Source organism: Pestalotiopsis fici (assembly GCF_000516985.1).
Source record: "Pestalotiopsis fici W106-1 unplaced genomic scaffold PFICI_Scf_10, whole genome shotgun sequence".
Classification (NCBI taxonomy): domain Eukaryota; kingdom Fungi; phylum Ascomycota; class Sordariomycetes; order Amphisphaeriales; family Sporocadaceae; genus Pestalotiopsis; species Pestalotiopsis fici.
In genome coordinates this window covers 751,093-766,869 of record NW_006917100.1, presented here as the reverse complement: position 1 = coordinate 766,869, position 15,777 = coordinate 751,093, and the positions used below count along the sequence as shown (strand labels likewise).

Below are 15,777 nucleotides of genomic sequence, written 5' to 3'. Positions count from 1 at the left end.
ATTGTCTGTTTCTGTAGCAGGGCGGTTGCGGAACTAGAAGTTGCCTGGGTGCGCAAATATAGTATAAACATGGTTCATCTTTCGCTGTCTTATCTCTCCGAGCAGATGATTGTCAAACTTTGGCCGGGGTTCATTATCTTGGCATAATATTGCATTGTTCTCGATGGTTAGGTGATGTTTTCTAAGCTGACAAAGTCGGATCCAAATAATCACACTCAAGGATTTAATCAAAATTAAGCCTTCCAAATCTGGGATCGCGACACATGGCCCTGGCAGCGACTTTGTGCTTTCGATTGCTGTCTATGGTCTGTGATATGCCTGAGCTTCTGCGAGTCTAATAAACGAACTGGTCACAGGCGGCCGACTTGACAATGATACTTGCTGGGGTAATATAATTACGCTGACACGTCGACCAATGAATCTAGCTTTGACATTTTCAGTTCGCATTGACACAGTCTGTGTTCATTCCGGGGTTTCGGGAAATGATAGGGAATAAATTTAGAAGCAAAGCACTTGATTGGAGAAGAAATCATTCTCAACAAAAGGCAGAATCAAGAAGGGGTATTCCAGCTGGCAATGATCCACAGCTTCTATCGAGACGACGATCTTCGGCCGCATAATGGTAGATCGGTACTCTATGTGTCAAACAGAACCACTACAAGTGTGGGCCGAGTGGTCTTGGCGCCCATAAAGGCCGGACCCGTCTGAAAGGTTCACGATGTGTGACACCATGAAAAAGATATAAGGTTTGCTGTTTGGGGTATATAAACTCTATAACAAAACATGATGCCAATGTTTTATTTCCTTCCCTCCCTTCTCTTTTTTAGACAATAACAGCTGTTATAGCCCCTTTTTGAAGCTTGTCTTGTGCATCCCCATACCCGAAGGATGCGTTGAGGCATAGTCCCTTGACTCTCTTCTATAGCCAAGACGCGCTAGCGGGTGCGTCAGCCATAATGTTGAACTAGAAACTAAAAATAGTGTCAATTATAGATCTGACACCCAAGCTCGGCCATTAGCCCATTGGTAGGCTTTGGTGTTGCACACGATTGCAAGGAACCCTAAGGCTAGGAAAGGGGAGATTAGCTGCAGTATGTCCCTAGCTAGGTAGATGCCTTGCCCTTGCGCATTTTGTTCTTGACACGGGTATGCTCATTGTAAATGCACAGAAGATCAGACGTCTTCTCTTCCTCCTCCTTCCAAGCCTCAATGGGCAAAGAAGGAAAACGCTCGGGACCGGAATTGGCGGTGACAAGGCAAAACAACCAGTTACCCATGTCACTGGTAGATTGAGGCTCCGTCTGACTCTGGGTCGGACCCAAGCAGACGGAAATGGTAGCCAGTTTCTTTTCCTTTATATCTTGTACACCTAGCATGATTTTGTTGCGGTACATATTAGGTAGTACTGATCAAGTCCCAAGTTCTTGGAGATTTGACGTTTCGCAGTGGACGGAACATCTGCCATTGAGTCAGCTGCTTTCTCTTTGACTGAGTGAGATGGAAACTCAAAACAGCAAATCAGCCTCACCCTTTCAAGAACTATCAGAACATGGCCTTGAAATTTGTTTCATGGGAGGAGAACTTAGCCCCCCATGTCTGATTTTTGTCAGTGGGCGGACCATGGCAGTGGGTGGCGCTAAGTGGCCCCCCTAACGATCCTACGGGCCATAGCACCATTCAGCACAGCCCAACGCTAGGTTGGTACGTTAGGTTAGGAATAGAGGAGCAAACAGACGGTCGTTGCATGGAGAGAGAGAGAATTGGGAGAAGAGAAAAAGATCATATATCTCGAGAAGTTTCTGTCTGAGTGTTTCTCTCTCTCTCTTTTTCCCCCCTTCTTGGTTCATTCATGCATTCTATTTCTAATCAATATTCGCGAGTCTTGCGGTGGGAGTTTCATCGTATGCCTCCCTGAGACTTACTTGTACCAGAGCGATCCAAAGAACTATAAACGAAACGAGAATTTGTGCCTATATACATACTCAGCAAGCGATACTGTTTTTCTCCTTTTTTCCTCAGAAGATATCAGCCACAATGGGCTACAGTACACCGACCAGCGAAGGCTTATGGCGCAAACGTCAACTTTTGCCATATTGGATAATACAAGGATTATGTTGTGGTGTATTGGGCGTCATCTCTTGCTTGATGATTGGTTCCAGCACGGTATATCTCGTAGCAGGCCGAGGCGACGATAATGTGAGCTGGTTCGGATATCCAGTCAATGATTTAGCAAGAGTTGCTGTGTAAGTCTCCCCAATCCCATTCCCTGCTCGTCGAAAATCACACGTCCGAAATGTGCGAAACGGTTCAACTAACACATACACAATAGTGCAATCGGCACTGTATTGCTCGTCTTTTGCATTCTCACATTAGCGCTCGGCGCAACCGAGGCCATATTATACAAAGCCAGTCGACTTAGGCCAGCACTGCTGCTAGCCTTTGCCTGCATCAAGACGACCGTCTGGCTAGTATTCTTCTTTTTCGTAGTCGTCTCGGCGGCACACGGAGCCCTGAGCCCGCTCAACCTGATCCTCGCCATCATGCTCGCCGTGACGAGTATAGGCCAACTCGTCCTGGGGGCGATTTATACCCACAAGCTGCAAAAGTCAATACACGACCGAGGAAGATACGCCGATCTCGACCCCGAGGGCGGCAAGACGCAGAACATGGCCACCCTCCCGCGGTCCAATACCTGGCGCAAGTCGATCCCCACCATCACCATAACATCGCGGCAATGGTCGCCGCGGAGCAGTATAGAAGAGGAAGAGGAGGATATTACCACCGACTATGAGAGCTACCGGAACTCTTTGCTGCAGGCCGAGAATATGCGAAATGGGGGCGCCCAAGAGCTCGCGGCACCGGAGAATAGTCATGCACGGAGCGTCGCTGCTGGCATTGAAGAGACACGGACCATTGCCTCGTCCAACTACGAGGCTTCCATGTTGGGCGCCGTGAGCCCGCCCACAAGTCCGGGTTTGCCTACGACGCTGTCGCCTCCGCCGGTCCAGAAGTGTTACTCGCCCGCCAGCAATATGTATGAGTTTGACCAGGCGGACTTGTCGATTACGGGATTCTATGGTTCCGGGTATGAAGGAAATACCAAAACGTGGTAGACTTTAAAGAAGTAAACAAGAAAATTGAATAAGCGTTGCTTTTATCTAATGTCATGTTGGGCCACTTGCATTGGATTGATGCTGGTGAAACCTTGTATGTCCGCACTGCCCCGTCTTGCACATGGGCATTAATATGCAATTCTTGAGCCACCACTTTGAGCTGCACGCCATGAGCTGAATCAATTTTCCCCGTGTATCAGTAAAGGATTCAAGCATGGATAAAACTCGCCTCAAATTGTTGTTCAAGCTCGGCGCGCACAGCTTTTGACAGCGGAGAAAGTGGAGTGACGGCCGGAGTGGCCCGGACTGCTGCTCCGGACCCGCATCCGGGTACAGCTTCATGCAGCTTAGAGTAAAGGTGAAGTGCATACTCCGTGTGTCTTGTGTTGAATGCATAAACTCAATCAACTGAATTTATTCTTGTCTCATCATCTTGTGGCCTCTTGCCGAACCTTCGGGCTTGCATTTCTTAATTTGCAGTCTCCAACAAATTTCGCGTAGCAACGGAGCTACGTCATCCGTCTTTTTACGTCATTCTTACCGTGGGTGACAGCGGGGGACTTGGAGGTAACGAGATAAATAACAGCGGACTGCTTCTTATCGTTTACAATCTGTTCCAGCCAATCACTATAACCAATTGGCCTCGAAATCTATCGCCGCTATTCTTGAAACTTGCGACTAGGCATACGTCCCTCTAATGACAGGATCCGGTGCCGAGCAAGACCGCTTCGGCGGCTGGTTCGGAGGCAATAAAGCCGACCAGGTAAAGGACGCCGCACAACAGCATCTACCAAAGACATCCGGGGCTGAACAGGACAGACTTGGTGGCTGGTTCAGCGGAGACAAGGCCGACAAGGTTCAGTCGGCACTACACGAGCACTTGCCAAAGACCTCAGGCGCGGAGCAGGATCGCTATGGAGGGTACTTTGGTGGAGGTCAGGCCCGAGAGGCTAAAGAATATATACAACAACATTTGCCACAAACCTCTGGTGCTGAGCAAGACAGATACGCCCACTGGCTGGGCGAAGGTCAAGCGACACAGCTCAAAGATGCTGTGAAGGAGCATCTTCCCAAGACTTCTGGTGCCGAACAAGACCGTTACGGTGGTTGGTTTGGTAGCGGACAAGCTGATCAGGCCAAGGAAACCTTCCAGAGACATATTCCAAAGACATCCGGAGCCGAGCAGGATCGATATGGAGGGTGGTTCGGCGGGGACAAACTGCCGTCACGGGCCGAAGTGGAGAGAAATCTACCCACGGGCTCTGGTGCAGAACAAGATCGCTTCGGCGGATGGTTTGGCGGCCACAAAGGCCCATCGGCTCAGCAAATCCGTGATAAACTACCTCACGCCTCTGGCGCCGAACAAGATCGCTTCGGATCTCATTTCCATGTCGGCAATGGCCACTACCTCGGTACCACCACCGTTGGTCTCCTGCAGGCTACTGTGCTCCCATCGTTTGGTCTTCACACCGGTTTGGGAGCTATCGCTTACGGTATCGGACGCTACACGGACAGGGCTGAGGCCAAAGATTGGCTCTGGCCTAGCGGTCAAGTTGCGAATGCTTGGTGGTCTGCTATAGGTGTCCCCGTGGTTTATGGTGGTTTGTCCGTGTCTGCCGCATGGGCCGCCTTGAGCTATGATCAAAAGCTTTTGCTTACTGGCGTCAGCGCTTGGGGTGTACGTCTCTTCTATCGCATTGTCTCGCGCAGTCTGAGACGCGGCGAGGACGACGCTCGTTACGTGACGGTCAAGAAAGAGGACCCTGGCTTCTGGAACAAGGCCATCTACACCTTGTTCCTACCTGAAGCTGTCGTACAGACCTTGATTTCGCTACCTTTTGTTCTTCCATTCCGCGCGCCCGTGTCCAGCTCTCAGTCATCATTGAGTCTTGGCCCGTCGGCCATTTCTCACAGTCTGGCTGTGTTCCTCTTTGCGCTCGGCTACTCTGCGGAGATCCTCGCAGACTGGCAGCTGGAAAGTCACGTTCAGACCACGGATAGCACGACTTTGAACCGCTCTGGCGTTTGGAGCGTTGTCCGCCACCCCAAGTAAGCATACCACTGTCCTTCTTTGTAGCACACGACTAATGATTAAATAGCTACCTCGGTGATGCTCTCTGTCACTTCTCTTTCTCTGTCCTGGCGGCTAGTGCTGGACTTCTTCACCCGCTCGCTGCCCTCGGTCCGGTCATCAACTATGCCTTCCTGCGCAACATTGGCGGCGACAAGCAGAACGAGGAATATCAGGAGGCTCGCTACGCTAAAGAGAACCCGGCCAAGTACCAGCAACTGCAGGACTATAAGCGGACCAAGAACAGCTTTTGGCCCCGCGTAGAGGAATTCGGCAATAAGTGGCTTTGGGCTGTCGTCGGTGCGGGAGCCGCTGGTGTGGTGCTCGAGCAGTCATTCGCCAACGCCTTCGCACGGTAAAACCCAGAAAGTCAAAATCAGACCATTCAATTCCATCAATAATGTAAATTTTGCCTGCAGAAGCTTGTGTGTTCTCGATTGGAGGCACGTGAAAATGGTTATAATATCACAAGCAGGCTTCTCGTCCAATCAAAAAGTGATTACTGAAATTACCTGGAAGATCATGTCCCATTCTCAGCCCTATCAGAAATTTGTCTCGGTATTTTCGTATTTTCGCGTGGATTGAACCGCGATCTTCATATTGCTTGTGGCTGAGCCCTTGGCAAGCCTCTGCTTCCCCGATGCATGTTGCGAAAGCTCTTGGCCGCTGACTAGGTACTACGTACGACTGCGTGTGTTCTTTGCCAACTGCCGCTCGGGATACTTTATCAAGACGGAGTTTCTCTCAGGGGACATGCTGAGAACGTGAACAAGGGGGTTGTTGGTACTACTGTACCACATGTAGCACGGCAGAACTGACAATTGCAAGGTTATGCACGCCAAGACGTGGGTACCTACTTTGTCGATGAGGTTCTGCCCAAGCTTGAGTAACGACGAACTGCGTTCGCGCGGACATGGCGAGCATGGCACCTGGGATTGAAGATCATGGGCCCATCACGAATCGGTGGGCCTAATATCGGGACAATTCGTCGAGTGACATCGCACCCAAGAACGATGGGCACAGTGAAAACGGATTGGCCAGTGCGTAGGACCCCTCGCCGGCCACAGATTGCGGAGGAGTCGATAGTTGATATGGCAGATTATTGTACTTTTACGCGTCCTGCTCACATATATCTCTGAGACCCTTGCTGCCTGTGTAGGGAGATGAGAATTGATGGTACTAGACGAATGATGAAAAGTATGTAGCCATTCAAAAACTTCAATAGTGATCGAAAAACAGCAATATAAGGTCGGATTTATTGCACATCGGATTTACACCACGCAAAACTGGTACCCATTTCCCCCCCGTTTGAGCATTGGAATGAATGCCCATTTCTCCATCCTCATCCCCCATGTTTCCCATGTTTTCGGAACGCTTTCCGCATCTACCCCCCATGTCCATCTCGGGCACAAGAGCGCCGCATTCCGCGAGATCTGTCAGTGTTTTGTCAGTGGTTCGGGAATGTTTCGCGCGAGAGAAGCCATAGGGAAACACTCTACCTGTGCCTTGGGCACGATGCGAATGCACCAATACACATTGATGATCTTGTATGATCGTGGATGAAAGGCTGTGTTTTACTGTGTATTCCCTTTCCATCTTGCCCCCATCGGCCCACCGATATAACAGTAGTGCCATTTTGTTGTATCCGCTAGCCACTACCCTACTTACCTAGTCAGGCAGCTGAGGGCCGGAGAATTTTCTTTTTAAGATTTCAACAACCCTCCCAACCGTTCAAACTCAACGGTATCGTGAGTCGTGACAGACTATAGCCGCTGCGCTAATCCATGAGGGTCATCTGTTAGTCCAAACGGCCTTGCAGGTTTAATATACTATTATGGCCCTATGATCAGCCTGGCAGGGCTTGGTTAGAACACTCGTATTACGCGGGCCGTGGTACAAAGAAAGAGAAAAGAGGTCAGAGAAGAAGCTGCATTGGTTTTGTGGAACTGCCGCCAGTTGGATTCTGGAAAGGCCCGTGCCAAGACCCGATATATTAAAGCCTCTGTGACACCTCCAAAAACCATCGCCAATGAACGCGTCGCGTTGTCCAATTGGGATCTTCATGTATCCGATCTTGAGATCTGCCTCTTCTGCAAACGTCGCATATTATTGCAACCAGGGGAGAGAATATGTGGTGATTTTTTGTGCTGCTTCTTGCGAACGGCCCTCAGACCTCTTTAAAGCAATACCGAGACCCGAGTAGCTCTCCTTTCATTGGCCCCTGGTCATTCATTGATGATCCGCTGCGGGGTTCATAAACCATGCGAGCGATGGGGGATCCTTTCAGACGGGCGCACTGCCCATGTTCACTGGGGGCTCCCAGACCATCCAATTCCCCCCCTGGACAAGGCAAAGTAGGAGGGAAGGGAGAGAGAGGAAGAAAAAAAAATAAGTCCAGTCGCCAAAAAAGTGAGAGAAAAGGGATACTATCCTACAACCATCTGCCGGAACGCGACGACCCGCGCGGAGCGAAGCGAGAGACGAATAGAAAAAAAAGAAGACAAAACTTCTTTATCTGATCTCGAAGGTTGTTCGCTGCAAGTCCTTCTCCACTTCCAGAAAAGCGCCCCAATTCCTCCAACGGTTTCTCCCCCCAATCCCCAGAGCCAGAAAGAGAGAGAGAGAGAACCGGCAGAACAGCCTCAATCCATCCCCAAAGCCCGGTACTTGTTTAGCACGTGGGACGGGATCGCGAACTTTCACCTACAGCTACCCGCTTCAGCAGCAACCTGTCAGCCACCCAGGGACCAGGAGGACAGACAAACAAAAATCAGACAACATGAGCCAGCAACAGCGGTGGAACGCAAGTCACTATAATGTTGTAGTACTTGGCGATGGCGGTAAGCGGCTACCTCTCGCCATCCGTCCCTCTTGATCCATCATTTTTCAAGTCCGCGGCCAATCGGTCGAATTTCACCGCTCTATATCCCATCTATTCTGCTCTCGACAGAGCGGACATGATATTCCAACAAGAAAATCGCCCCCATCCCTGTCTTCTACCTACGCCTGGCTCTTTGCGCCAAATTTCTTGCAATATGTAGCAATCATAGTACTGACATTTGCTGTTTGCGGGGAAAAGGTGTCGGAAAGACGTGTCTTACAAGCAGGCTATGCTTTCAGTCCTTTATCGAAGTGGTGAGCTTGAACCATTTGCCCTTTATCAATCCTCTTGACATCTTCTGCCCCTGAACGGACAACCCGTTACCTACCTTGTCTGCACGGACTACAGGCGCAGCGAGAAATCAAATAAAAATACCAAAAATGTGAGGCTGACTGAACCCACTACTGTTGGGACGAATGAAAAGTATGATCCCACGCTCGAGGACAGCTATCGCAAGCAATGCCACGTAGACGACCGGACCTGCATCCTCGAGGTGCTGGACACGGCTGGCCAGGAGGAGTACACTGCGCTGCGGGAGCAGTGGATCCGCGACGGCGACGCCTACCTGCTCGTCTACAGCATCGCGTCGCGGGCCTCGTTTGAGGGGATCCGCAAGTTCTACCGGCAGATGCTGCAGGTCAAGCGGTTCCCGCCCGACATTGCCCTGCCCGTCATCCTCGTCGCCAACAAGTGCGACCTGCCGTCCAACCGCGCCGTCTCGGCCCAGGAGGGCGAGGCCCTGGCCCGCGAGCTGCGCATGGGCTTTGTCGAGACCTCGGCCAAGGACGGCACCAATGTCGAGAGGGCCTTTTTCGACGCCGTCCGCCGCTTCTGGAAGCACCAAGAGGAAGAAATCAAGGGTTTCGACGCAGATGGCGGCCGCAAGAGCTCTCGGTCCGCCAACCCGAGTCAAGGAACCAAGTGGAAGGGTCGCTTGACTCGTCTCTTTGGGTCCAAGCACGGAGATCGGAATTCAACTGCCAATGCGACTGGCTAAAAAGGAGTCGGAGCTGTGTTTTCATTTTTTTCCGCGCGGGGAGAGAAGTGGGAGTAGTGCTATAAGAGAATTTTAGCGAACCAGCGAACAAGCGAACGGGGGAAGACAAGATATCCTCAAAAAGATTACTGTTACTTGTGTTGAGAAGAACTAGGAGGAAGATTACTAGAGCCCATGGCATAATTTAACCATATCCTTTCTTTTGTACATAAAAAAAAAACACCGAAATCATATTGATATAAACGAAGAAGAAGAAGAAAAAACCCCCCATGATCCAGGGACTGTGAAAAGTTGAGGGGAGATGTATGATGCCAACAACTTCACAAGGAGATGACGGCCAAGCGCAGGAATCTACTTTTCAGACTCCAAGTCCGTCCGTGAATTATACTCAGGACGGCAACAATCGGATAGCCTACAAGGTTGGTATACATGACCAGTGAGCAAGTAAAGATAATCGGGTCCCCGTTGCTCAGCCCCCATCGACGACGAACTAGCTACGGGCGCCATGCATATTATAGAGATTACCTTCTCCCAAGCCTGCATGGATCGACAGGCCCTAGCTGCCAAGCTGCATATGATAACAAAGATCTCGACGGCTTATAGATGGACATTTACCTGCGCGTTGGAACAAGGCGGCGGGCCTTTAGCGCCAAGGGTATACTCGAGCTTATTCCAACGTTTGCCCAGGGTAATGTGATCCTCCCCAACAGACAGGTATCAAACTCATCCAACAAGTGGCAGAAATAAGGTGAAACATCCATAGGCATATAGTGATGCAAGAGCAGATAGGTGTGGACAGATAGCTAGACATCGCCATTTATCAATCTTGAGATGATGGCATGATTGGACGACTTTCATACCCAGTAGGCAATTGTCCTGTGTCGCTTCTGCAACGCAAATTGTGTGCTTGACCAGGTATTTTGCGCTTGAAGCGATAAAATATTGTATACATCGTATTGCTCCTGGTCACATACGGTTTCAATGCCATCTCGTATAACAAATCATGCTTGAATCGCTCGCAAGTTCACGGGCTTGGAGGCTTTAGTGTTGCTAGGGACCTCATGCACCAAAGCGGAGGCCTTCAACCGCTAACGACTGGCTCACTGAACCTATAGCTGAATCATCGCAAGACTATAAGAATGGATACGATATTTGTGATTTTTTGATTTTTTTTGCCCATGATCTTTTTTATTAGAAACTTCACCATGCGGTTAAGACTGGGGACCATCAACTTCGCTTTCGGTATCACGCAGTGCACATCGTGGGGTTTTTGATTAACACCTGCCGATTCGGATTGGCGGAACCTCGTGTTGACACTTCGCTTAATCGCGTCGCAAGGGTTGATGATTGGTACGAGCCTAGGATATAGCCCCCCAGCATGAAGATAACTATGTGCCATATTCCCGGCGCATCCATGTATTATGATGCCAAAATTCTTGCTTGCCGCCAGTGAATACGATGTCCGCAATTACGAGTTTGGCTGTTGTCCAAGACTATAAGTATATCATGGACAAGACCTTGGAGTTCTCAAATGCCGTTGCCTCAGCCAAGTTGATGAGTTGTATCAGCCCATTGCAAAGATGAAGTCGCATCACCTTCTTTCGGCTGCAGTCGTCTCTGCAGTCGCGCAGACCGTGCCGACGGTGCACATCCCTCTCAACCTCTACTTTGGAGCCAACCACAAGGTCTCGACCAACGTCTATAACCCGTCCACCAACACGACCATCGAGGTGGTGTACGACCAGGGCAGCGAGAACTTTTTTCTCTTTGGACCCGACTCCATCGACAACTGGGGATCATCGGGACTCGGTGGACAAGGGCCATGCAACGTCTCCGTCCCCGCCGGCTGGTACTTTGACTATCCGGCCTCGGACACGGCGACGGCGCCGGTCAACCACAGCGCCTTTTATGCATATGGCGGACTCGACAAGATCTACACTGGCTCCGTCACGGTGAATGACACCTTTGGCTTTAGTAATGTAGCCGGGGCCGACACGGCCGCCGTAGACGACGTCCGCGTCCAGATTGTCGACTTTTTGGTCCAGCGCATCAACGACCCGACCTGCAGCGGCACCCCCCTGTATGATCTGGGCATCCTCGGCGTCTCGCCATACTACAACAATGCCTCGTCGCGCGTCACTGCCGGACCGCACGTCCGCCAGGACCTCTTGGAGCGCGGCGTCATTGGCGCCGCCGTGCAGAGCATGTGGTTCGACGAGGCCCCCGAGGACGTGTACGGCACGTACACGGGCGGCGGCCTCTTTGGCGGTATCGACACGTCCAAGTACGCGGGCGACCTCGTCGCCGTCGAGACGCTGCAGCCCGCCGGCAGCGTCGGCTACTTTACCGCCGTGCCCGTCGTCACCATTAACAATGTGACGTACACGCAACCCGACAGTGCCGAGTACTGCCAGCTGGACTCGGGCACGCACGACGACACTATTCCCGTTGCGTACCAGGAGGACGACCTTTTTTACAACACGAGCGGCATCGTGATTAGCCCCAGGGGCTACACCGCCTGGCCGGGCGAGTGTGACACGATCCCCGCCAACGCCACTGTCGGCCTGACCTTTCCCGGTGCCGCCGAGGGGACGTCGGTGACCATTGACGTGCCCATCAAGTCCTATGTCCGAGTAGATTATAGCCAGTACGATCCCGGGTACTGTATTCTCAGCGTCAGCACGAGCGGGTGTCTGCTTGGCGCGCCCTTTGCCACTGCCTCGTTCTTTGCTGCCGACGACGAGGCAGGCGTGATTGCTTTGGCCAAGGGCGGTGTATCGAAGCCGGGTGAAGGTGTCGATGAGTCAGCGGTGGTGGCAAGAATACCATAAATATTGACCCAAATACACTTGAAAATATCTATCTCATTTGACTGCAGACTGACTGTCACTTGTTTCATGTGCCTATTGAGTGCTAGTCGGTCGTTTGATGCTTTTCATTCACCTGGGGCAATAGTCGGGCCGCAAAAGTAAAGCTCCGTAATACCTCCGATCCTTGAATATATGTTTGCGTTCACGTATTAGAAGTACCTCTTCCTATTCCGAATCATCGTCTAAACCATCTTCCAGCTCAGAATCGGAAAGATCTGAGTGAAGGTCCTCGTCTTCGATCCACGCCCCTGGAACTTGCTGGATAGGATTATCTATCAGCCGCCAGAAATCGTCAGAGAACCTTTCCACTACGCGATCGACATGGAAAACCCAGTCACTTGGGTTGGACCCCCAAGAAAATCCCGTCCACAGCCATGTTTCTTTGTAGTCATGAATCAACAGTGGTCTCTTGCCTTTTCTGAATATCATGCCGTGTTCTCTTTGCCCGTAAGCCTCAAGATCAATTTCGCAGTCTTGAAGGACTTGCAACCACCTGTGAACCTCTATTTGCAGGTGTCTTTCCAACGACAGTTTTCGTGAGTGGAACCTCCTCTTGGGAAAACAGTTTATAGCGCTGAGTATACACACCATAAATGGATTTCCACTACGCGCTTCAGCTTCATACACGCTTTTAATGTCATAATGACTGTATGCTTCTTGCTCGAGGTTGAAATCTCCTGTCTTGAGGACCAACTCCTGCATCAATTTGTTCCAGCCCGCTTGATCGTATTTTGTGTTGTAATCACGACTTTCGACAAACGAACGCGTAGCAAGACTTAAAATATTGATGCCCTCCTTTGCGATTTCTACTGCATCATCCCTCTTGATGATAGCATCCTCGTGCAAAAATTTCCGAAATACTCTGTGGTCACAGGTTGGTCCGTGTACCGATATCTTCCGTGCTCTTTCCACAGGGGGTGAATGATAGAAATCCGGTTGTGTTACCGGCTGTAATGTCGTGAAAGCAGTATATGTACATCCAGCCATTGTGACAAGATCAATCATATTCGTCCCAGCACTGTGTATAAAATCTTCGGCAGATTTCCAACAAGTAAGTAGCCATGGCATGTAGACATCCCAGTGTGGTGCCGTAAAACAAAGCACCAAGACAGCGATATCGTGTCCCGTTTCTGGGAATTTTATACCGCATGCACGGAAGAATTTCACTACGTCGTGCCATGCTTTAGCGTTATCTGGTGCCAATTGTGTCGCAAACATAGCGTTCTGTCGCACTTTGTCAGCAACTTTACTAATAGATCATGTGTTCTTGAGGCATACCGAGAGTAGCGAACGACCATCAACGTCATGGTCATGGATTGAAGCCAAGTTGTTCTGGAAGAGGAATTTAATTCTTTCTAGATCTCCCTTCATGATGCACCTTATGACCTCTGAGTCCGATGGCACAATGTTATACGTTTTCAGGTGGTGATGCCAGCCAGACATGGCTCTGGTGGCTTGAATCTCCCAGGCTTTGCCAGAGAGCCATTGAGCCATTTCAAAGCGCAAATAGAGGCCTGTAACAAAATATTCAATCAGAGTTTGTAAGTCCTAGCCGGGTCGTCTAACAAGAGCTCACCTTTTTGTATGAATCCACTCTCATCATCTTTGATTTCGCTGCTATCCCACGCGTATGAGGCAAATGGACCAAGACTCCGCTTGGCATTGTGCCAAGATCGGCTCCATGAAGCCTTATGCACAAGAATCGATGTTGTTTTTACTTCTGACTTGCCGATCTCATCAGTCATCGCAGACGACTCGAGCTCCACGATTTTAGGCGCCGCTCGGCTCTCAAGTTGCGTTGGCAGTGCGATGAGACGCCGAAGCATGGCTCCATTTACAGACCTGAGGATACAGAACTCGTCAGTCAATGTCTCTGGCCTCCGCACGAAATGTTTCTGAGTGTCTGCCTGCTTACATCTGAAAACAGCCTTGCGCAACTTGAAGTAATTGCACGGCATTGTTCAAGCGACTGTGACACTGATCTAGGTCGTCCTTCCCAAGCGCCACCTTGAGCTTTGCTTTGGCCCTCTTGAATCGTTTCTGCGAGTCCACATGCTGTGTTAGTTTGTTGACGAGGTCCTCCAGCGCATCCATGGCTTCACGACATCGTGTCATGCTCAGTTGCATACCCTGGCCGTTGAAAGGCCTAGACGCATCCACTGGGCTGCTCTGGTAAATCGTCTCCATCTCCCCCATGACAACTGCGAGGAGCTCAAGCTGCTGCATCAGGGAGTTAACTGTATCCGGGACATCTTTGACTTGGCTCCAAAGGCGCCTGAGCTTGATGATGCCCGAGCCAATCTGACCGGCCGCATCGACAACGGCGATGCCGCTCGCCACTACGCCGAGCACTTCAGCCATGTTCTGGCGGTATCATCCATTCATCTAGATGATAAATTTGCGGGAATTTGTAGCTTCGACGGGATCATGACCATCTTGATCTTGACTTTGAAGTAAGGCTGTGGTAGCGACTTGGTTCCAGTACGCCCTCTGGGTCGCCTTGCTGTGCCACTGCGCACTGCCTCTCTCGTCATACGTGAACTCATCTTCCCATTGGCCTGATCGCCCTATGTTATGCAAGGGTGACATTTATCTAACCTTAGTGAGGGGTTAGTAAAGCGGCCCATAGCTACAGGTTGCAACTGCTCTATCCCGCAGCTTTTCAGTTCAAAGCACCTCGTTACAGTACACTAATGTAAGTAGGGATCTATCAAGGAAACAAGTATAACCCGAATAGAAAGAATGAACCCGATACATTGAATCATTACTTCCAGACTTCAGAGTGAACTGCATTTTCAAACTCATCATGTTTCGATATCAGGCCTCAATCAAAATGGCTATACCAGTAGCTATAATCAATAATTATTGGGTCTGATCTGTTAGGCCCTAACGTCCTTCCTATAGCTCTAATGCGGCTCCCATCTGAAGGGTTCTGCAAAGGATCTTTGGCGGGGTGCCCGCTACGTCCCATGTGTCAAAGCTCCTTCTGTAAGAGCCAGCTTCAGTGGAGGGGGAACCACGCGTTGCTTCCAAGGTTGTTGATCTCATTTACGTCGACCACTTGCCATGAGGTACATCCAATAGGCACCTCTTTACGCTAAAATACTTTAATCATGGTACCTATTAACCTGGGTGGAAATGGTACCCCGATACCGCCAGATTCCCACCATTACCATCCAACCCCAGCGATTCTTTGTGCCATGGCTGCAAAAGAAGCTAAGCTCCCGCACTATTAGATAAGAAAATGAAACTCATTTTGACCTGTCGCACTACAAGGCCAGCACGGGTTGGGGCAATAGCTCTCTCCTTCCCACTACTCCACGGCACCTGAGACATAACCGCGTCGATCAGGGGGGTTGACATCTCGTGGTTGGGCCAGGAACACACGACTGTTTGCACAACTGAGAATAGTCTAATTATAGCATCGGGACAGGGCCAATACTGTGGAAAACGGAGAGAGAGAGAGAGAAAGAGAGACAGAGATGTGCAAGCAATGACAAGTTGATGAGCATGGGAGAAGCGTGATCAATCAGATCAGATGAGATTTCGGCAGTAGGGCCGCAAATATGGAGATTGTCGTTTGTAATAATAAAGTTTTCAAGGATTCACTGTTTTATCTCTGCTACAGATCACATACCAAAATGGCCATATATTATTAGGGTGACACTCGCCTGCGTCCTACGGCATTCCTTCGCAGCCCTGGTATCCAGCCATGATATGATAGATCAAAGTACTGATGGTCTATTGCTTGCGACGCCAGCCATCTATCTCAAAGCTGCATCAGAGCTGAGCCAGAGAAAATTTGCACGATCAACAATACTATCCTTCATAGAAGTAGTTTCTCC

At 50.3% G+C, this 15,777-nt stretch overlaps 6 protein-coding genes across 6 annotated transcripts; 4 read left to right on the top strand and 2 right to left on the bottom strand.

Annotated features, from left to right (window-relative positions):
- Positions 1–2,034: 2,034 nt before the first annotated feature.
- PFICI_12478 (uncharacterized protein) lies at positions 2,035–3,113 on the top strand (the record flags this gene model as incomplete). Its single annotated transcript, XM_007841059.1, has 2 exons — positions 2,035–2,243; positions 2,330–3,113. 2 exons carry the CDS (start codon positions 2,035–2,037, stop codon positions 3,111–3,113), a joined length of 993 nt encoding a protein of 330 aa, XP_007839250.1.
- A 697-nt stretch (positions 3,114–3,810) lies between these two features.
- Positions 3,811–5,543, top strand: PFICI_12477 (uncharacterized protein; the record flags this gene model as incomplete). The annotated part of the gene is made up of 2 exons (XM_007841058.1): positions 3,811–5,162; positions 5,213–5,543. 2 exons carry the CDS (start codon positions 3,811–3,813, stop codon positions 5,541–5,543), a joined length of 1,683 nt encoding a protein of 560 aa, XP_007839249.1.
- A 3,150-nt stretch (positions 5,544–8,693) lies between these two features.
- On the top strand, positions 8,694–9,062 carry PFICI_12476 (uncharacterized protein; the record flags this gene model as incomplete). The annotated part of the gene is made up of 1 exon (XM_007841057.1): positions 8,694–9,062. One exon carries the CDS (start codon positions 8,694–8,696, stop codon positions 9,060–9,062), a length of 369 nt encoding a protein of 122 aa, XP_007839248.1.
- A 1,580-nt stretch (positions 9,063–10,642) lies between these two features.
- Positions 10,643–11,893, top strand: PFICI_12475 (uncharacterized protein; the record flags this gene model as incomplete). Its single annotated transcript, XM_007841056.1, has 1 exon — positions 10,643–11,893. The coding sequence occupies one exon, from the start codon at positions 10,643–10,645 to the stop codon at positions 11,891–11,893; it is 1,251 nt and encodes a 416-aa protein (XP_007839247.1).
- Positions 11,894–12,097: 204 nt separating this feature from the next.
- Positions 12,098–13,150, bottom strand: PFICI_12474 (uncharacterized protein; the record flags this gene model as incomplete). Its single annotated transcript, XM_007841055.1, has 1 exon — positions 12,098–13,150. The coding sequence occupies one exon, from the start codon at positions 13,148–13,150 to the stop codon at positions 12,098–12,100; it is 1,053 nt and encodes a 350-aa protein (XP_007839246.1).
- A 39-nt stretch (positions 13,151–13,189) lies between these two features.
- Positions 13,190–14,293, bottom strand: PFICI_12473 (uncharacterized protein; the record flags this gene model as incomplete). The annotated part of the gene is made up of 3 exons (XM_007841054.1): positions 13,190–13,446; positions 13,509–13,774; positions 13,848–14,293. 3 exons carry the CDS (start codon positions 14,291–14,293, stop codon positions 13,190–13,192), a joined length of 969 nt encoding a protein of 322 aa, XP_007839245.1.
- Positions 14,294–15,777: the final 1,484 nt, after the last annotated feature.